We start from the raw sequence: 20,880 nt of genomic DNA on the forward strand, positions 1-20,880 counted from the left end.
AAATCCAAATCCCCAAGCAAAATCACTTTATTCTGCTGGTTGGTCAGAGAAAACAAAATTCTTACTCTTGACAATCTATTCAAAAAAGGTCGTAATCCTAATGCCATCGACACATGCATTCTTTGTCATAATGACTCGGAAACGATGGAACATCTTTTCTTGAATGCAAATATGCGGAGCGTATTTGGTCCTTCTTCAAACAAAACCTTGATATTGAGTCTTCCCCATCCTCGATGATCTCAATATTTGGACCATTTTGGATCCCCTCATTAATTTCCTCTCGTCCGAACACGGGGACCTCGCTACTGAGCCATAATCCTGGAATATTTGGGACGAACGAAAAGCAATCGCATTTTAACCTTACTTGCCTACCTATTATTTCAATTTTATACAAGTCTCGCTAATATCCTTTGCTTTCTTGGCTTTCAACGATTTAGAAAGCCTTCATCAGGATACCACGGAGCCACTCGGAGGATCAAGCGCTCTCTCCACTTCCGGCACTAGACCCACCGATTTCACTCGGCGATTCGATTGCACCCTAGCGATCGAGGGAGTAGTCCTCCTATCTCATCACTGTGAGGCGGGCACTGTGTCTCCAGACGGTTGACTTCGGCCGTCCCACTTTGTCTCATTTTATCTTTCTTCCCGTATTGATTTTTGCTTTTCACTGCTTTTTCCCTCATCCCCGGTGAGGATTTTCGAGTTTATTATTTTTATTTTTAGACTTTTCTCGTTCATGACCTTTTCTCTATCAGTCACTGCATTTCTAATAAATTAGTGGTTTTATCCACTTTATTCATGTTGTATGATTTTGGTCTACTAACATTTGGACATGTTGGTACACTCATTGGTTAAGTTTTAGAAGCACTTGTGCATCATCTAGTGATAAGCGAATGGTTCAAGGGCAGCAAAATCAAGATCCATGGCTGATGGCCCCCTCCACCATTCACTTAACAAAGTGAAGCATTTAATTTGGAGGACCACTTCCATTTCTTAAAGCAAAAGCATTATTTGAGCAAAAAAGGTGGCAGCATGAAAAGAGAACAATTATAAACAAGCTCCTTAATATTTCCCCCCACATTATTAAAATTTTTCACAAACTTCAACCTTAATGTCTACTAGCTAGTAGTACTCTAGCTCTCATCATCATCATCATTATAAACTATTATATATATATATATATATATATTAATATATCTGAAACTCATCATTCTCTATACATGCATTAATATTTACATATATGATCGATGTCTGTACATGCAACTGGTTTAATTAGTTCTATGCTATTTTAATTAACCATTAAGCTACAAAGCAAAACTCTCATGAACTAGCAGTTATCAGCTCTTGTGATCTTCACCCTCTTCACAGTCGCTAGAAACATCCTGACAAACAGAAAAAGCAAAAGAAAGCAAGTCAAAACTACATATATTGTATTATACATATATAGTTAAATTTAATACCAATAACATTAATGCTAATATAATTAATTATGATGTATATATTAAGCATAAGCATACTCCCAAGGGACATCTCCAACCATCATCCAGTCTCCTTCTTTGTCTTCATAAATAAGTACATGACTGTTCTTTGAAGGTACTTGTGCAAGATCAGGACCTGCACCAAGTTCACATGCATATTATAAATATACAGACATGCATGATGAATTATATGTAATTAATTATATAAAATGCAGATATATATATATATATATATATTTAGATAGTACTATATATATATATATATAATAAAGACATACGAAGAATGGAAGTTCTGAACATCTTGCTAAGAGTTTTGGTAAGGGCTTCATAGCTGTTAAGAGTGAACAAATCAAGCTTGCGGCCAATTGGAATGCCATCCATGTTAACCTTGACAAAGAAAGTGGTAGGATGGCGATGATGGCTTCTTTTATCTTCCAAAGTGCTCCTAAGAAGTTGTTTGATTGGTGGCCAATCAGATCCTTGATCCCTAATTATATATGAACAACACATCATATAAAATATATTTGCTACATTTGATGATCAATGAGACTTGCAAGTCTATCTCAAGCATGTATAAGACTATATATATATGTGAAATTAATTAAAGGTGGCAGCTGGAATTTAACTTGATGAAAAAAAACACACACACACACACACAAGCATGAAAATGCAAGTTTTCAGTTAATGGGCACAAGAAGAACAAAGTGCATATATATATATATGTATACCTTGCAATGGAAGAAGATGATGATATGCTGAGGCCTAGTCTTAAATCAGTGCTTAAGTCTCTGGCTGGTCTGGAGAAGGATGAAGCAGTGGAGAGAGCAGGGTGGCTACTGCTATCTGTTGAAGATGATGGAGAGCTACCTCTTTCTCCCATTAATTTGAGCTAGCTAGCTGATAGAATAGGAGATCAACTCTTAATTTCTAGCTTTCTCTCTCTCTCTCTCACTCTCTCTTTTTGTATAAATATAAAAACATATATAGATATATATATAAGTGTAGATATATATCTTAAAGAATTGAGAAAGAGAGAGAGAGAATAAGAGACTTTTTTCCTTTCAAGTTTCAACTACTAGTGCTTAATGCAAAATATATACTAATTAATTAACAAGGTGGTAGCTAGCTAGACATAATTAAGGAAGAGAAGACAAAACACCTAGTCATCATGAGGATCAGAAGCTTGGTTTGTTTAATTACTTACTTCTAAGGTAATTAACTAATTAATTAATTAATTAATTAATCATCTTGTAACCCCCACTCTTTTAATATATAAAAATAGAAAAAGGAGAATATGAGAAGCAGCACTTTGATGAACATGTTGGGTGGTTAGGGAGTGCTTAACTTGAGAAGGGAAGAGTTCAAGTAATTAATTAAAAATAATAATAATAATTATTATTATATATATATATATAGATAGATGATGATATTCACAAGAGCTTGCATGCATGGTCTTTAATTCTCTGTTATAATTATTTGTTGTGAATTGTGATAATTTGGCATGAAATCTGGTGATGATCATCTGGTGGTACATGCATGGCCTCCCAAACTAGGCACAGCAATAGCTCAAAAGGCCAAACATTGATAACATGCTTACCAACCAAGATGTAAGGGAAAAATAGCAAGTCACTGTTTTTATAGGCAGACAAACTCCCCACCTCCTTTGTTCTATGCCTCCTCCTTGCTACTTAAAATATAATTAATTAATTTGCATGACTTATTATTATTAGTCTTCTCAAGTCTTTATTTTAATTAACTAGACATACACTATTATTAATTTAAATAAACAAAACCTCCATTAATTATATATATATATATACCTTTCAATATCACGTGCTACTTTTAACAACTTGTGTGCATGCATGTTTCTTTCAGAATCATTTTAAAACTAAGCAAGATCTTTTAAGCATGAAACTTGATGTTAATTAATTAATTATGGGAATTAACCAATGAGATAGAGATGGCTTCTAGCTAATAAGTATATTATATATATATATATGTATATCTAAAAGAGAGACTGAGAAAAGGAGAGGGATATATATATATATATATATATATATATTAGAGAGGAGAGACAAGGTGGGGGATGGGGTTTGAAGTACATAATTAAAAAAAAGGAAGAAGGTTTAGAAAGGAGTTTGATATATATATATTGTGGAAGGTTGGAAGGTTTTAAGTAATGGAGGACCCTTAAAAAGGAAGACATGAAGGCGACTCCAAGGAGACATGCAATCAACTATATCCCCACACACTTCAAAAGTGAAGGCAACCAACTTCTATCTATGACCAACCTTAACTCCTATTATTTCATTCTATATATGTATATATATATATATACATATAAACAAAGAAAAGCACACCTATATGTACTCTTGTCCAAGCTTGAACAAGGATTAGAAACTCATGCTGTATAGCTAGTTAATAATTACTTGTATAAATTAAATAATAATTAAAAAAAAAAAGTGTGAAAGTTGGAGAGGGATGTTGACTGAGTTTGGTAAAGAGATCATGAAGAAAGATATATGGTCAATCTTGTTCCTAAAGAAAAGGGAAAATGAAGGGAAGGAGTAGTAACAAGGCAAAGAAACAGTGGAAGTTTGTTCCCCCAATGTTGCTTCATTTGCTGCCCTTTCTCTCGGACCTATGTTCCCTTCCTTTAGTGCATGCATATATATGCATGAACAACTCCAAGGACACGTTACAATATTGCTCCTAGGATCTCTACAAATTAACTTTTTTTTTTAATTAATCTTTACTGCTTGTAAGACATGCTTGACAGAGAACACTAATCCCCATGTCTTACAACTCATCACAATGCCTCTATTGTCCCCTCCATACATTACTCTTTTTACCATGCCTTTGTTATTGATTTCATCATGTTGTCTAATGTAATCTCTTTTTTATTTTTTATTATTATTATTTTTTTTAAGGCTTTGGCTTTTGAGCTGCCTGGACAATTAAGCATGTCTCCTATGAGAAGGGTGGTCCTTGAAAGGCAGAATGAATACTATTTCATGGCATCTGCTTTTGTGGACTTTGCTCAGCATATCTCCTCCTTTAAGAATGTCTGGTGTGTTTTTTTGTTCATGCGCCAGAGCTACTACACTCATCTTTTATGATTGAATGTTTGATTGTATTTATGACATAATGCTTTTTTAAATATGTTTTCAGATCTAAAACTATATAATGAATGACAAGTTAATTTCACTAAATAATAATAATAATAATAAAAGTGGAGCTTGCAGCTGAAGATAAAGGTAAATGGAAAGTGGAAGGCAAGCATGATAAGGGAATAATAAGTTGGGGACTCTGCCCCTATCTTGATAGTGTAACATCCTGGACCATTTTTTTTTGTACCTTTATCATTGCAACAAATTAAGGGATATAAACTGCACAAAAGAGAATTTCTCATATTATGTTGGCCGGTGGTTTAGAAAGATAATAAAACACAAGAACAATCTACAGATTGAGATGCTGTTCAAAAAGATCTGGTCCCAAGAAGTAGAGCATTTGCTCCGGAACAATACTACAAGGGGTCACCTAAATACAAATTGATGACTTTAATTTTATTTGTAAGCATACTTGGCTAGAAAATCAGATACCACTGATGCACTTTCATAAGCTCCTTCCACACACCTACCCAATGCAACACCGGCTACGTAATTGCCTCCGAGAAATAGTCCCTCGTAACCGGCTTTGCTAAGGGCAGTTTTTGCAGATTCTAGGTGGTCAAGATGTCCGATCAGGAACTGGGGTATGGCTTGTGGCCAGACTCTCACACCAAGTGGTAGAGGGTCTTCAGCCTTTGGATTGATAAGCATCTTCCTCAGGTCACGGTCGACCGCTTCCACAAGTTCATCCTCAGTCTGCAAAGTCATTTTGTAATGTCATAGTAAGAGAATTGGCCAAATGATCAAATCATTAACCTGGATATGATAAGTAATAATCAGTATTCACCAAAATGAAATACCTTGGATACAATTCCAGTGTTGGTAGCACCTCCTATGTAGTTAAGAAGCAGTACTCTTCCCGAGGGAGCTCGATTTGGAAATAGCGATGAGCTATAAATTGTTCCTGGTAGCAATTTAAGGTGGTTAACAACTTGGATAATATCTTCTTCTAAAAAAGATGTTAGATATAGCACAGCTCATGTGGTTCTGCATCCATGCATGTATAAAATATATGGAAAGTGATATGTCATTGTGCATCACAAAAGTTGAATACAGTGGCAGTGTAACATGTCAAATAAGAAAAGAAAGAGTAATAGCAGTTCGTCGATTATGACATTGCATAGTTAAAACAGTAACAGAAGATATTAAAAGGGGGAAGATGAGAATGCTAAACTCAACACGTGAAACAATATAATGAAAAAAATAGTGCAGTAGACAGATGGAAGCCAATAGGCTTCCAGAGAATATAAATTGATGGCATTGAAATGAAACAAGCCCATGCAAAACAAAAGACTAAAATTCTCTGCATTTAACAAGCATAGAAGTTCATTAGATTGGTATGTGCAGAAGGTCAATTGGTTGGGAAGAAGCAAATCCACATAGAAACTGGATAGAAACTGTAAAGCAAATAGAAATTATGGAAAACGTAATCCCTTTACAAGATTTGTTAAGTTGATGAATTTATTAACCATCAGGAGTATGTGTGCAACAAATAAGAAGCATATCAAGCCACAAAATTTAACAATGCAGTATCCCAATTACACACATGGAAGATTTAGAATCATGAAGGAAAAACAGTCACCTAAAGTTTCCACCCCTTGACTTCGTGGATGTAATTGGCCAAAACCCTTAAGCTCACCATCAATTAAACATTCCTTCCGGATTGCTTCTTTAGGGTATGAAATAGTAACAGCAGCAACTGGTGGGTAATAGAACTTTGACAAAGCATCTGCAGCATCAACCTGAATGGGAAAAAAACACAATCTCACAATTTCCGATAGTATTCCACACTGGAAAAGAATTATACAATAATATTAAATTTACAAGTAGATGAAGGGGCATGTGAGATTAGTCTCCTGATTTTGCTGTCATGCAACTTCTGAACATCATCAGACTAGCGAGAATATAAGCATGGCTCACCCGCTTGGATTCCTTTTTGCCTTTGCTGAACATATGATATTTGTCGCTAACCTCAACAATCCAATAGCAACAATTATGACTACACAGGAAAAATGGAAAAGGAAGCCTCATTTCATTAGCAATTTAGCATTGTTTGTCTTGTCATTTGTATTACAAAGCTGTGAACTGTCACAATGACTTGAGAGGGGTGGGTTCACCAACAGGAAAGTGTACAGTAGAGCTTTCTTCCCCAAGAAAACAATATAGCATGGCATGTTAATTGAAGTATAATAGTTCCACTCAACATTCAAGCCATCAATGTGGATTCTACCCTTAAAATTTGACACATTTTTATTACACATAAGGTGCATGATGTCCTAGTAAAGCAGAAGAGAGATTGCATCTTAAATCAGCAAAAGAGTATATTTGCAGAAATTTCATTCAAAATCTACTTGGAAAGCCTTGGCACTATAGCATACCGAAAGAGGATGTAACAAACTTGCAGCAACATAGGATGGAATGGTCATGACAACACTTCGGGTTTGGACAGACATTAGCCCTTCTGGTGTTTCATATGTTAATGTATACCCTTGACTGTCCATTTTTTTAATGCTGGTCAGTTTCCATGATAGTTTAATTCTGCTGCCCAACCTGCCAATTTAAGAGAAGAAAATTGAGGGGCAAACTTGGTTATTACAGATAAAGCACAAAACTAAACACCAAATTTAATGGGTGTACATAAGCAGTAACTAGACTGTCAAAACTTATTTTAACAAGGTTTATTATATATTTGGTACAAACAAGGTTTGAAATGAGTACATACCTTGAACAAATTGCCTCAGGTAGCATGCCAAGTCCTTTCCTAAAGGATCCCACTGTCTGTCCCTTGGGTTTAGGCAACCGCCTGCATTTTACACGATTTGGGAAATGGGAAAAGGATGAAGAGTAAGAAAACCAGTAACAAAAAAATCAGAGGATATGAATTGCTATACGGATCTCTGGGTGTCTTAGGACTTTTGCTCTTCTCCCGAATTGCTTTGAATGTCCCACCAATAATACTTCCACCATTCTGTTCCAATTTCCACACTCTTCCAAAGGCAGCTTTCATGCTAAGCTTAGCAGGATCACCAGCATAAACACCTGTATTACTGCAAAATTAAACATCCATGGAACTAAAAAAATTTAAAAAGGCATATGCCCTTCCTAAAAGACTTATAGTCACTAGAAATCAGGTTTAATCATAGATAAAAGCTGGCACTCCAATCGGTTGACTCCACTGGACAAAGGTGGTGAAATGAAAAGTTTGGTAACTTCATTATGAGTACAAAAAGGCTAGAGAATTTCTAAGCCTCACCAAACAGCACTGAATAAATTAACAAACTTACAACATGCACAGACAAAGAAAACACAATAAAGATGCAGACAACCTGAACAGAATGGCTCTATCAATCGCTCGAAAACCTCATCTCCAAGATTTCGCCTCACAAACTCCTCAACCGTCTCCTCATGCCCCTAAAACCTTGTCCACAAGAACAAGTCCATTAAAATAATCACCAACAATTACTCAAGGGAGAACACAAAGACAAAAATGGAAGAACAAAATCGGATTTTTCCGTGACATACTGGGGGAGGAGGGCGGATACCAATGGCACCGAATCCAGCCCTGATTTTACCTCCAAGACTCATCAAGTCAAAGAAGGGCAAATCTGTGGGCTTTCCCGGCACCGGCCTCAGCTTTCCATCCCACAAAACGAAACGCGGAGCTTCAGGATCCCCGAGAACCAAATCATCCTTCAATCCACTGTCCACCTGCGCACAATTCCCATCATTTCTGACAACAAAATCAAACAAATGCGCGAACCTAAAACCAGAGGACAATGGAAGCATACCGCCATGGAGAGCACGGGGTCGGATGGCTGAAAACTATTGGGACCCTCTTCCCACAAATACCCATCCCTCTCCACGGTAGTGATATTCCCGCCAACACGACCCCGTGCCTCAGTGACGAGGACCTCCCCCACAGCGCTGGAGTGTCTAGTGATCAGCGCCTGGGCAGTGCACAGCCCGCTAATCCCTCCACCAACCACGACACAATCCACTGAAATTCTCCCCGCCGGTTCACCGGCGCCTTGGGAGGGGGAAATCGTCGACTCGCTCGCTATAGAACACCGGATCCACCTCCGGCGCGTCATCGAGCGGCTCCGGGCATTGCTGAATGGCTTCAGGGAGAAGGACGCTGTGGAGATCGACGTCGCCGAGGCCGCCATCGTAGCGAGAAGCGAGAGAGCGCAGCGAGCGACGTCCCTCACTGTCGATAAATCTGATCCTTTTCGGAGATCCAAAATACCTAAAACACCCCTACATTTCTTAAATAATAAAGAAAAATATTAAAAGCACTAACCTTTCTTTGTTACAGACAGTGATGATGAATTGATGATGAGTAACAAACCATACAACAATTGCTTAAAATTTCTTCTTAGTTTCATTACAAACACACTCCCAAAATTATTATATCATCTTGGTTTGGTTTCCAAGCAAATCACTTGACATACAATAAATACATAAGACTGACAAAATTTGCAGAGGCTAATTGTGCATCTTTAAACAAAAACATTTCTTTATAAATAATTTAAGAGAAAAATTGTTACCAAAGACACTATACAAAAAAAATCACCGTGTGACACAAACATTGTAATGTTGTCTACATTTTTACATGAACAACAAACTAGACACCTTCATCCACGCATGATAGTGCAATCAATCCAATAGCGTTCATCGATCCAGGGATCGGCGTTAATGCCATTGACGAAATATGACTTGATACAACACCACACCCATGGTGGATCTCTTGTGGAATCCGAAGGCCCTGCTTCATCATTGTCCCTGGTTCCAAGTAGCTTTTTCAGTTTTGAAGATATAATCTCAGCATTTTGGCAATGTCCAAAAAACTTCTCCTGCCATTAATATAATGTAAATCGCAAGCATAATATGGTCAGATTCAAAGATTCAAAGACATTCGCGAGCATAATATTATCAGCTAGTATTACCTTTCTTCATTAATTTCCAATTTCATCAGTTTGGTTGGTTTTCACAGATATTCTCACGGCATTGCGAAATTAATAATCCTGTTATCTTCACCGGTTTGTAATTTTATTTGTATAATTTCTGATGATACTCATATCATATTCATCAATTATACTGCTGATGGATAAGATCATGCATGTTAAGAGTAACAAAAATGCCAAAAATCGAATGTTTTTCAAAGATCTGCATAACACATGCATAAGATAATGCACGACATTGAAGAATATTCTTGTCTCAAAATAAGAGGGAAATAATCATCTTTTAAAAGCGTTTCTTAAAGTTCACATTAGACAACACGACATCAACTAGAATATCTAGATTTCAATTGAATGGCTTTATAGTTCAACCAACAGGAAATCTAAATATAACTCAGAGAAAGAAATTGAACATTTTACCGCATCTTTAACATATGCACGTATTCTTGCAGTAGGATCTTCTAGGGTCAAACTAATTTGACAACAATCTTGATCAAGTTGCAGTTCATGCGTTCTCCAAGGATGTGCAGCTAGTACTCGAACAATTGATTTGAATCTTTGAGATCTCTGTGCCCAAAAGAACAGAAGAGAAAAGCCTTTATTTATCCCAAAAAAGATAGACAAGAAATTGTTCTTTTAGTTGCTATAAGGATAGTGCAATTTCTAACCAGAATTTGTTTTGAAACATAATACTATAGAAATTGTAATAAATGTGTAATCCAAAAATAACTTTTATAAATGACTGCAATTAAACTCTACATATGTCCTAAAAAAATGTAATAAAGATATAAAAAAAAAATATATCCAACCTAGCTTCTAAAATAAAAATTAACGAAGTATGTTCTCGAAGTATAAAAGTAAATAGACCTCTGAACATAGAAGAGACTCTCTCAATGAAAAATATGGCACATCATCATAATCCTCAAAATCAAGCTCTGCAAAATAACAAAATATAAAGGACAAAGCAAATATTTTGAATTACAACCAACGAATTTAATTTAATAATACTTTTACACATTTATTCAAACTTAAACTCAATTCATCACCTGTAATATTAGAAGGCTGATGAGAGCATGCCAAAGGTTGTCGCACTCGGGACGTAACTCGATTTTCATACTCACTAATTCAATACAAAAATTGATAATATAAAATATAAAGCAAAAAATTAAAACAATTCACAAAAAAAGTCCAATGAAAAGCAAAGAAGGATTCACACCGTATGTTCAATTTAACATTTGCATCCGCTTCTCCCAGAAAACGAATCTTACAAATGTTCTGCAGCAATCCTTTCCAAAATCCACACTCTGTTATAAAAGTCATGTTGCATAATTTTATCCACTGACTACCACTTTGTAGCTGAACAACCTCCTTAAAATGTTTGCCAACAACAACTCTGAGAATAGATCCAACAGGAGGTATGGTCATATTATATGGCATGATTTCAAAATGTAATGGTAATGGGCTTTCTCCTTCTGCATCCAATCTGTTAGATAAGAACATATATCATTCAGTAAATTCAGAACCTATAAAAGCAATCAACACTGGGGATTTATATTTTTCATAAATGTAAACAAGCTGTAAAATTGTTCTAAATTTCCTTATTATCAATATTTTGAATCTTATACTCATCCTTAGTAATGATGAATATTGAGTAAAATCACCAAACCAAAATCTAATAGATTAGACCATCAATCATGTTGATCTACATGCAAGGATCAACTAAATGATACCCAAAATTACATTGTTTTATGTGGTACCAATTTAATTTCAATTCATGCTTTTATTAATAAACCCATATACTAGTCTAACCAACAATGAACTATTTTTTTCCACCAAGATGCATCCTACATTTTAGACTGCTCCCATAATGAGTATCAAGTAAAACATTGAACCCAATCGCCACCAAGTTAGAATATACATACTCTTGAGTAAAAGTCACAGGAGGAGCGTCTGTTCCATCCCACACAAACAGCATCCATTCATTGGTAGATAGCTCAACAACATAGAGAACCTTCATCAACACAAGAATAATTTTTCACCAGTTACTAGTAAACATATATTTAAACAAAAAGGTGACTTACCTTACAAACTAAATCAATCTCAACGCCAATCTTGATGTCCTTCATCCGACACAAACAAGACACCGTAGCTACGGATTAAATTAATAAAATAAAATATTATTAGAGCTAGAAGAATTTAAACAAAGTAACCAAAGAATGTTGTCAACTTGTGCTGGTAAGTTGATCATAAGAGGCGCTAGACATCAAGGTTGTAGAATAATAATTTCTGATAGAACATATATTAATCACAACTAGTAATTATTAAAAATATTATGATATGATAAAAAAATCATAACATAACATTTGCTCAAAAACTTTAACATTGAGTATTCTATAAACAAAAAATGAAAAAAAAAAAATGTTTCAACATAAAAAATAAGAAATGTCTACCAAAAAATAAAAGTTTAAAACTAAAATGTTGCATGCATGAATAAACGTTGTTTAGTACATGAGAAGATTATAAAACAAATAAGTACTATATATATATATATAAACATATATGATTAATGGTGCTTGATAGTAGAATATTACATGTGTGTGAAGGATCCAACAACCAACTCCTGAGTTGTTGTAAAAGATTTTTGCCCTGACTTGAGAGAACATAATCAGCAGAAGCTTGATAAGGATGAGCATCACCCCCATTTTTCCCTTCAAATAATCCAAATGAAGAGCGGCGCTTTTTGATATTGGATATAGTAATCACCTTTATAAATTTTCATCTATTCAAAAGATATTTGAGTTTCAAAGTTTAGTATATGAGACTCAAGTAAAATATCACACTGAATTTTATTTTAATTTCAAATATTTTAGCATGAAGGAATAAAAACTGACAATTGTTGTTCATGAATATCACATAAGTTCAAAATCAACAAAGAAAAATGAAGAAATTTTACTAGCAAAACTAAATCATACAAGTTGATGTGTATTAAGCAATCACTTGTTACAGTACACAGTTGCAGTACATGTTAGGCTATCCAAACCACGCAAATTTTCAAAACCTAACATATGAATAAATAAAAAGAAAAAATGAAGATCATAATAAGATCAATGAAAGCACTTGCGTAATATTCGAGTTTCAACAGGAGATCAAAGTTTGGGAAATAATCATAATAATTATATTATTATACACACACACACACGCACACACACACACACACACACACACACACAAGTCATAGAACAAATGTATATCCAAAAGACATGATGATATATGCATATAAAAAAATAGTCCAAACAAATTTAATTTATAATCAATAAATACAGCAATTACCTTAACGCATTGCAGACAAATAATGTCTTCATGAGACTTAACCTGCGGAAATTTCGTTGGATCCAGTGAAAAAAAATTGACTGAAAGCGCAGGAGAGGATTGATCCATTATCTTTAGATTGAGATAATAATCTGAAGAGCAAGTAAAAGTTCATTAAAAAAAAATGTATCCTCAAAGTAAGTTTCTCCATCAAATGCTACATAAAATGTAGAACAATTGTACATAGTATCAAAATTCTTCATACTCAGATGTTGAGAAAAACCTAACCTCACTCTGGCCAAACTCCCTGTTTGTAAAGATTAAAGAGCATATGTTAGGGGCTAGAGTAACACTCAATCTTCTAATTAAGGTAGAATAAACTAAAAGAACTTCAAATTCTCTCTGCCTTTCATTAGCTAAGGAAATCAGGTCTGTTGCACTCTTTCAATGAGATAGGTCTCTGGCCCTGCAGTTATAACTGACTTTTTTTTTATGAACCAAAAAGTTCATAAAATTATCCTCTTTAAAGGCCCAATCTGTTGAGCAACACCTAAATCATACTACAGCCTACTGAAAACCATAAACAACAAAAAGGAATGAAATTTAACATCACAATCGTAACAATCAAAGAAACCCTAAATGATGAACAGAAAACCAGCAAGAAAATATTGAAGAGAAATGCATGAAGAGAGTGAAACAGACGGAAATTAAAAGGTTTTTCAGGAAAGGAATGCAAACCAGATCCCCGGCTCTTTTTAGGGCTTCCAATTTCAGTGATCACCGCCAATAGATTGATGTTGATATCAATGGCTTTCTTGGCATCAAGAAGTGAAAGATATTCATAGTTGGTCGACGACGACGACGAAGTTGCCATTGATAGCGCTCCGGTGCTCGCTCTCTCTCTCTCTCTCTCTCAATCCTCACTCTGTTTCCTCACTCTGTTTTGAAGTTCACTTTCCGAATTCCAAATTTCCAATTGAAGTTATCAAAAACGAGGAAACAATGATGACAAAGAGATGTAGGTGGAGGCTATATAGGTTTCCCGGGTCCCAAGGTTAGGGTTTACCTAAATATTTATTTACTTTTTATAAATACTTGGACAATTTCTATATTTCTATTTCTATGTTGTATAATGTAAGAATTTGATGCTTGCGTAAATTTATTTGTTTTTTTTTTAACGTGGAAATATGTAAGTATAACTCTACATTACATGAAAAATAAAATAATCAAATTCTTGTAGTTAATACAGGAAAATAAATTTATGACAATAAAAACTAACTAAAAATAAATAAATAAATCACTTATTTATTAAAAAAAAAGAAAATCACAGCCAACAGAAACATTGAAAAAAATACAAATAAATACTAAAATAAATAAGCTCACGGAGAGAGACAAGGAAAGAACACAAACTAACTAAAAAGCGGGAAGATGAGAAAGCAAGAAAAAAATAAAATAAAAATACCAACTTTTTATTATATAAGTAACTATAAATATGGTTGTAATTGAGCTGAGCGAAGTTAAGTTTTGCTATATTCAAACTTAGCTAAACATAATTTTAAGTCGATCCCAACCTCAAATTAAACCTATTTTAAACTTCATTTATCAGAGGGCTTGGCTAATTAAGAAAATATAGAGTTCGCAAATAGCACAATTTTAATTGGGCCCAAGCTCAAGTTTTTTTTTATAAATCTACCTTAACCTTTATTTATCATGCTTGAGCTTGCTTCGTTAAAAAATTATAGAACTCTAGCGTAGCTTATTTGACTATAGGATTTGTTCCTGCACTATACCTCTATAATAGATAATGAGATCTTTAAATTATTATAATAACCAATGTATTACACGAGTTGTTCACAAACCTTAAAGTTCAAGTTGGGCTTATTTCTGTTACAAGCTTAGAAATTAGATTCAAGAATCACTTGTTTAGTTTACCAAACAAAGCCAAGCCTCCAAATTTTTAATAAACACATTGATTGGTTCGTTTATCTCCCTAGCTATAAATCTAATGTTTTTTTAAAAAAATTTATCATCATTAAATTACACATATAAATGAAAAGAGAAGTATGTAATATGTTATATTGTGATTGTCAATTGTCTTGATTTTTTTCCCAAGTTCTTGTTCTCAATGTATTTTCTTAATTAGCTATACTTTTCCATTTCATTTTCAAAATAATAATAATAATAATATTAACTTAACAATTTTTTTTTTTTTGATAAAAGTGGATAAACCACTACTTTATTGAAAAAGAAAAGCAGAAGCTCGAAAGTACAACTCACAAGGTAAACAAAGTAAAGAGTTCTCACCAGCAGTGAAGAACTCAGAAAAGAAAATACAAGTAAACAAATAAGGCAGCTGGGAAAGCGAAGAGATCCGTCTGGAGTCACAGGACAGTCCGAGCTGCAGGAAGGAGTAGATTACTCCTGAATCAATGGAGTGTCAAGATTGCCGGTGTTATCTGCGGTCCGTGCGCTCAGAAAGTCGAGGGAGCGCTTTATCTTCTTGGAGGCTTCATTCAGCGTTTGCTGGTGGGGTAAAGAAGCTGTAGAAAACCAAGCAAGCAACATATTAATGATTTTGAATAATACTTTAGGAAAAGGTAATGCAGTGTTTTGAAAGATGCGGTTGTTCCGTTCCAGCCAAATATTCCAGATAATTGCTCTAGAGAGTAAGTCCCACAACAATCTAATGGTTGAATGTAATGAAGGTAACCATAAGGTCCAGATGCTTGAAAACTGTGGGAGGTAGAGATTGAAGATCAAGAGTGTTGGAGAAGTAGGACCAAAAACGGGAAGAATAGACACAGTCTAAAAAGAGATGATCCACAGTTTCAGAATTCTTGTGGCAAAGAGTGCAAGTATCTGTGGCGTTTGGGTTACATCCCTTCTTAAAGAGATTAGTGAGTGTGTGAATTTTATTATCCCAAACAAGGCAGCAAAAAAGAATAATTTTACTTGGACAATGAGTTTTCCAAAAATTAGAATATAGTGGACTGCGCATTCCACCATCAATTAAAAAATTATAGAATGATTTAACAGTGAAAATACCATTCTTTTCCAAGGTCCAAGTAATGGAATCATCCTGATCATGAGAACAAACTGGAATTAAGTTTAAGATAGTAGACAAATCATCACGTGTTGCGGAATGAAAAACTTTCATAGAGTTGCTAAGGAGCGAGAATTGTCTAAAGGGAAATCCATGGTTGGGAACAGTCATTGAATAGTGTTGGCCAGAGATCCTTAAGTACTTGTCCCCCCGTCCATCGATCATGCCAAAGAAGAGTATCCTTTCCATTTCTAACAGTTTTGGAAATACATGATCTAAAAAGATATTAGGGTAGTGATGACACGGCCCAAAAAAATGATTTGTTTCTAGGGAGGGTGTGAAACAAAGTTCCAGGTAAAATGATGGAGTAGTTGGATCTGATGATTTTAGCCCAACACAAGTTAGGGTTAGAAATAAACTTCCACCACCATTTTCCAAGGAGAGCTTTGTTGAATTTGGCAAGATTAAGAATTCCCCAACCTCCCAAGAGGCGAGGCCGCAGATTCGATTCCAAGCGACCCGGTCCTAGCTTCTTTAGAGTTCAAGTCGGTCCTTTCCAAAGGAAGTCCCTACGAGTCTTATCAATTTCCTTAATTACCCAAGCGGGTAGTTTGAAGACGTCATCCACGTAAACATGTGTTGTGGATAAGGCGAATTGATAAGGGTTAGACGACCACCAATGGAGAGATAAGTAGATTTCCAAGTGGGGAGTCTCGCTCGGACAGTCTGGATAAGTTTGGTCCAATCTCGTCTCTGGGTCGATCTACGCGAAAGAAGTACTCCCAAGTAGGTAATAGGGAGGCGGTTTCTATTGCAATTGAGAATTGCTGCAGATGAAAAGTTTGGTTGGAAACCAAAGTTTGTTGAGTATAAACAGTTTTTGGAAAAATTGATTGATAACCCAGAAGAGCCTTGAAAAGGTAAAGAATAAGTTTGATGATGTGAAGGTCTTCATGTCCACTGTAGCGGAGAGATGATAAGATCATCCGCATATTGAAGATGACAGATTCGTTCATCTTGAGAGATTTGAACTCCAATTAAGATTTTGGAACTGAGGGCGTGGTGGAACATAGCACTAAGAGCGTCGGACTAAGGCGAAAAAGGAGGGAGAGGCGGGTCTCCTTGTCGAGACCTTTTGCGTCGGATGTAACCATGGGTGGTGCCATTGATTAGGATCCGGGCCTTGGCAGGGTCTTTTAGGATGGTATGAATCCACGATAACCATTTGTTACCGAAGCCTCTAGCAGTAAGGATTTCAAGAAGGAAGTCCCAGTCTAAAGAGTCAAAAGCCTTAGCGAAGTCTACTTTGAAAGCGTAACCAAGAGATTTCCCTTTTTGGAGATGGAAAATTGGTTCTTGGGCGCAATGATGTTATCGATGATACATGCGCTTTGATAAATCCAGATTGAGATTCATCGACCAAGTCGCTGATCACCAAACTTAGTCTAGTAGCAAGAATCTTGGGGATAATTTTGCAAGTGGAATTGATTAGACTAATAGGTCGAAAGTCAGATACATCAGTCGGGGCCTTCTTTTTGCGATAAGTGCTATATATGAACCCAATTAATCTTTTCAATGTTAATTGAGCCATCATAGAAGTCTTAGCAAAGGTTGACAACTGAATCTTGTAGTAAGGTCCAATGATTTTGAAAGAAGAAAATTGGGAAACCATCTGGCCCGGGGGCTTTGTCGGTGTTCAGATCAAAAACAGCATTTTTGATCTCATCCAAGGTAAACGGTCGTTCAAGGGAAGATAGTTCAACATGCGTCTTGTAGTTGAAAAGGCTTTGCCAATCAAGAAGGAATCTTTGATTGGAAGGTGTTCCCAAAAGAAGTTGAAAGTGTTTGGAAAATAACTTCCCAATTTCACGATCCCCTTCCACCCAATGTCCATTATTACAAATTCGGGGTATGAAGTTCTTGTTACATCTTCCGTTAGCAATATTATGGAAGAATTTGGTATTTGAATCTCCTTCCTTAAGCCAAGTAATTCTAGATCTCTGCTTCCAATAAATTTCCTCTTGTTTTTGTAAAGTGTGTAGTTCAAGGCGAATCTGAGAAAGATGGGTGGTTTCAACTTCTGTAAGAGGTCTAAGTTCACTTATGGAATCAAGTGAGGCTAAAATAGAGATAAGATTTTTCTTGTGAAGATTAGTCACGCCAAAGTTTAACTTAGCCCAGTTTCTAAGTTTAGCTTTCAAAAAGGCTAATTTTTTGGAGATGATGAAGGCTCCGCAACCATCGAAATTAGTTTCGGTCCACCAGTCTTTAATTAGGTTATTAAGTTGGTCATTGGTATACCACGCTTTTTCCAACCTAAAAATTCTGGGGCGAGGGCATGTGTCCCAAAATCAAGACAAATAGGAGAGTGATCTGATCCAATTCTAGGTAAAGCAAACTGGATGGAACGAGGAAAAACAATAAATTGGGATTATGATTATTGATTATTGCACTTGGATCATCCATTTATTTACAAGTATAAATTGTTTGATGACATAGTAAATGCTAAAATAAATAAATAAATAAAGTTAATAAAATATAAAATCAAATTTAAAAATTTATTAAAATAAATTAAATATAAAAATCTCTCTTGTACTTTTTCTTATTTTAATAAATTTATGGTTTGTTTATTTTATTAAAAAAAATTAAACATAAAACAAAATGACTAATTATAAACATAAAAAAAAATACATTTAAAGAACAAGAAACCATAAACATTCAAGAATCATCACCAAGCTTCTTCATGCGCAACAAAGCACCACCAACCAATACCAGCGTTGTGGAGAGGTGCTCAGGAATGGAGCTTTTGAAATTTATCAATGGCAATGGCGATGGCGATGGTGAGAAACTGCTCTGAATATACTTTGATTTATTCTTTGTTGTTATGATTTCAATCAAGTCTATGAGGATTCATTCTCAATTGAAAATTTTCTGTAAAAATTTGCTCTTTTTTCATGAAATCGAGAAGACCTAATCCAATTAATGTTTGTCTTAGATTTGCTTACTCATGAATTGGCTCTCAGAAACAAAATTAGACATTTAGAGATGTGTTGCCAAGAGATAGGAAAGATATGGCACAATTAGTTGTTGAAGTTGAGATTGGGCCTATCAAATTAAAACAAGCAATGGACTTAGAAGACCAAATCCATGGATTGGAAATCAATCACAGTTCCGATAGATGAAGGACATTCTACTAAGATTTTCTTATCTTTGATTTCCACAAGATAACTAATTGCCTTCTATTTCTATAATTATATGCTCATCTTCTTTAACTACATGAATATGATGATGAATCTCAGGCATTTTTGTCATGTCTTATTTCTATACAAAAATCGAGTTCACACTAGTGCTTGTCGATCTAAGTGCGGTGAAGAATGGAAGAGTTAATTACCTACACCAGCTAAACAATGAAAGGCTGAAGGCTGTGAAAATGGAGTTTGAAGGAGGGCCTGCTATAGACATCACACATGCATGATAAGTAGGAAAATTTAAAGCCAACAGACAAGTCTAGCTACAAATTTTAGATTTTTAAGGAGGCCACTGACCACACAAAACCAGCCATTGCCCACATGAATGAGACAGAACTTGATTGGCCTAATCAGTTAGCAATAACCATGGAACTCTTAATTAGTGACAGGTGACAAGAACCCGGCCTTAGCAGTACCACATATTCCTGATTATCTCAATTTCCAATTTCATCAGTGTCCACAATATTCACAATTTTCCTACTCCACAATCTGAATTAGCAGGCCATTAATTATGATTGCTATAGCATGGTGGACTTCTTAAAGCATTCTATGATTTGAAGTTTATCGTGATCAATCAACCAGGTAAAAATAAGCACTTCTGATGTTTGACAACCAAGTATTCAAGTGTATAACATATAATTCTAGTTAATAATCAGGACATTTTACTTTCACTTATAATGTTGGGAGAATTATATTGTGCATATTATTTAAGAGTGAAATCTTCTTTTCCTTAAAAGACCTTCAAACATTACAAGCTTCCAGAAATTCTAGTCACCCCTTTGGTTATAGGTTGAAGCTTTATTTGTATATTTTCTGATAAATACATCTCCTCTCATCATTTATGATGCTGGTATATCATATGTGGCGTATCTCTTACACTGATCTGCTGACATATGTTGAAGTTGGTAGAATGCAGAAAATGGAATGCTTCTCAGTTATCTATGTAAAACATAAACAAGATAATATTTGACATCAAGACAAATGGCTCCTTGTTTGCTTTTTTGTCAAAAGTAGTAAAGCTCATCTTCTCAGGAGCTTATATTGAAGGTTCATGTTATTTGAAAGCCATTTCAGCAGTAAATTCTAGATTTCAAGTGATTGACTTTATATGTTTGGGTGTTTCACACTTCTAAGTCTGAATAGGAATCTTTATAATTAAAAGAAAATCATTGGTAAAGCTTAACTACATAGCAACTCAAACGAATTACTTAGATAAAGTTTGCTTAATTTTCTAAAATGGCTTAGCTTTTCTGTAGAAGCTAATAATATCTAAAATTATTATTGCTAAATCAAATGCTGTTTGTACCTTAAGGCTAGAACACTGCATGTTATTTTCATATGTACATGATGCTGTTATGTCGGTTTTTCTTCATTTGCCAATAAGAGTTTGTGGAAAGTTAATCATTCAGATGCATTCATTCTGATGTTAAATGGTTGGCAATGAGGATCCCCGGTAACATAAAAAATGTTTCTCCGTAAGCAACCAAATCATCACTGTTTGAGATTGATATTCTATTGCCAGTTGTCAACATAAAAAATGCATCTCCTTTCAATATATTGGCTTGTTAAATATTAAATAACTCCATGATGCTCATGTGTTTGCCATTTAGCAATTTAAAATTCTGATGCTCTGCACCACCTGCTGATTGTTGTCTCAAGATAACATAAGAGTTC

General features: G+C 35.1%; 4 protein-coding genes across 5 annotated transcripts; all 4 read right to left on the reverse strand.

Moving 5' to 3' along the window:
• Window positions 1-1,084: 1,084 nt before the first annotated feature.
• Window positions 1,085-2,431, reverse strand: LOC120265799 (auxin-responsive protein IAA4-like). Of its 2 annotated transcripts, none has more exons than XM_039273766.1 (4): window positions 2,207-2,431; window positions 1,757-1,923; window positions 1,518-1,614; window positions 1,085-1,382 (listed from the first exon to the last, which is right to left on the reverse strand). In XM_039273766.1, the coding sequence occupies exons 1-4, from the start codon at window positions 2,356-2,358 to the stop codon at window positions 1,328-1,330; spliced, it is 471 nt and encodes a 156-aa protein (XP_039129700.1). In that variant the 5' UTR covers window positions 2,359-2,431; the 3' UTR covers window positions 1,085-1,327. The 2 variants fall into 2 exon arrangements, with proteins under 2 accessions (XP_039129700.1, XP_039129699.1); XM_039273765.1 differs by having other exon boundaries at window positions 1,757-1,965.
• A 2,437-nt stretch (window positions 2,432-4,868) lies between these two features.
• Window positions 4,869-8,869, reverse strand: LOC120265478 (protoporphyrinogen oxidase, chloroplastic). Its single transcript, XM_039273408.1, has 9 exons — window positions 8,437-8,869; window positions 8,171-8,356; window positions 7,975-8,059; window positions 7,540-7,687; window positions 7,371-7,451; window positions 7,027-7,198; window positions 6,231-6,390; window positions 5,449-5,552; window positions 4,869-5,344 (listed from the first exon to the last, which is right to left on the reverse strand). Exons 1-9 carry the CDS (start codon window positions 8,812-8,814, stop codon window positions 5,045-5,047), a joined length of 1,614 nt encoding a protein of 537 aa, XP_039129342.1. The 5' UTR covers window positions 8,815-8,869; the 3' UTR covers window positions 4,869-5,044.
• Window positions 8,870-9,165: 296 nt separating this feature from the next.
• Window positions 9,166-12,325, reverse strand: LOC120264330 (protection of telomeres protein 1a-like). Its single transcript, XM_039272137.1, has 8 exons — window positions 12,198-12,325; window positions 11,688-11,755; window positions 11,529-11,617; window positions 10,823-11,089; window positions 10,653-10,726; window positions 10,474-10,541; window positions 10,027-10,173; window positions 9,166-9,501 (listed from the first exon to the last, which is right to left on the reverse strand). Exons 2-8 carry the CDS (start codon window positions 11,730-11,732, stop codon window positions 9,283-9,285), a joined length of 909 nt encoding a protein of 302 aa, XP_039128071.1. The 5' UTR covers window positions 11,733-11,755; window positions 12,198-12,325; the 3' UTR covers window positions 9,166-9,282.
• Window positions 12,326-12,599: 274 nt separating this feature from the next.
• On the reverse strand, window positions 12,600-14,016 carry LOC120264678. Its single transcript, XM_039272502.1, has 4 exons — window positions 13,654-14,016; window positions 13,204-13,222; window positions 12,979-13,067; window positions 12,600-12,664 (listed from the first exon to the last, which is right to left on the reverse strand). Exons 1-4 carry the CDS (start codon window positions 13,787-13,789, stop codon window positions 12,600-12,602), a joined length of 309 nt encoding a protein of 102 aa, XP_039128436.1. The 5' UTR covers window positions 13,790-14,016.
• Window positions 14,017-20,880: the final 6,864 nt, after the last annotated feature.

This window comes from Dioscorea cayenensis, chromosome 7, assembly GCF_009730915.1.
Source record: "Dioscorea cayenensis subsp. rotundata cultivar TDr96_F1 chromosome 7, TDr96_F1_v2_PseudoChromosome.rev07_lg8_w22 25.fasta, whole genome shotgun sequence".
Classification (NCBI taxonomy): domain Eukaryota; kingdom Viridiplantae; phylum Streptophyta; class Magnoliopsida; order Dioscoreales; family Dioscoreaceae; genus Dioscorea; species Dioscorea cayenensis.

What these genes read in the sequence shown, in the direction of transcription:
- LOC120265799 (XM_039273765.1), bottom strand. Translation starts at nt 2,358, where the DNA reads ATGGGAGAAAGAGGTAGCTCTCCATCATCTTCAACAGATAGCAGTAGC. An exon ending in GTTCAGAACTTCCATTCTTC is followed by an intron (nt 1,615 to 1,756) that starts GTATGTCTTTAT and finishes AACTTGGTGCAG; the next exon opens with GTCCTGATCTTGCACAAGTA. An exon ending in GTTGGAGATGTCCCTTGGGA is followed by an intron (nt 1,383 to 1,517) that starts GTATGCTTATGC and finishes TCTGTTTGTCAG; the next exon opens with GATGTTTCTAGCGACTGTGA.
- LOC120265478 (XM_039273408.1), bottom strand. Translation starts at nt 8,814, where the DNA reads ATGGCGGCCTCGGCGACGTCGATCTCCACAGCGTCCTTCTCCCTGAAG. An exon ending in CCTGAGGCAATTTGTTCAAG is followed by an intron (nt 7,199 to 7,370) that starts GTATGTACTCAT and finishes TTAAATTGGCAG; the next exon opens with GTTGGGCAGCAGAATTAAAC. An exon ending in GTTTGTTACATCCTCTTTCG is followed by an intron (nt 6,391 to 7,026) that starts GTATGCTATAGT and finishes TTTCCCATTCAG; the next exon opens with GTTGATGCTGCAGATGCTTT.
- LOC120264330 (XM_039272137.1), bottom strand. Translation starts at nt 11,732, where the DNA reads ATGAAGGACATCAAGATTGGCGTTGAGATTGATTTAGTTTGTAAG. An exon ending in AGATTGATTTAGTTTGTAAG is followed by an intron (nt 11,618 to 11,687) that starts GTAAGTCACCTT and finishes GTGTTGATGAAG; the next exon opens with GTTCTCTATGTTGTTGAGCT. An exon ending in TCAGCCTTCTAATATTACAG is followed by an intron (nt 10,542 to 10,652) that starts GTGATGAATTGA and finishes GTTATTTTGCAG; the next exon opens with AGCTTGATTTTGAGGATTAT.
- LOC120264678 (XM_039272502.1), bottom strand. Translation starts at nt 13,789, where the DNA reads ATGGCAACTTCGTCGTCGTCGTCGACCAACTATGAATATCTTTCACTT. An exon ending in ATCCAACGAAATTTCCGCAG is followed by an intron (nt 12,665 to 12,978) that starts GTTAAGTCTCAT and finishes TTCATATGTTAG; the next exon opens with GTTTTGAAAATTTGCGTGGT.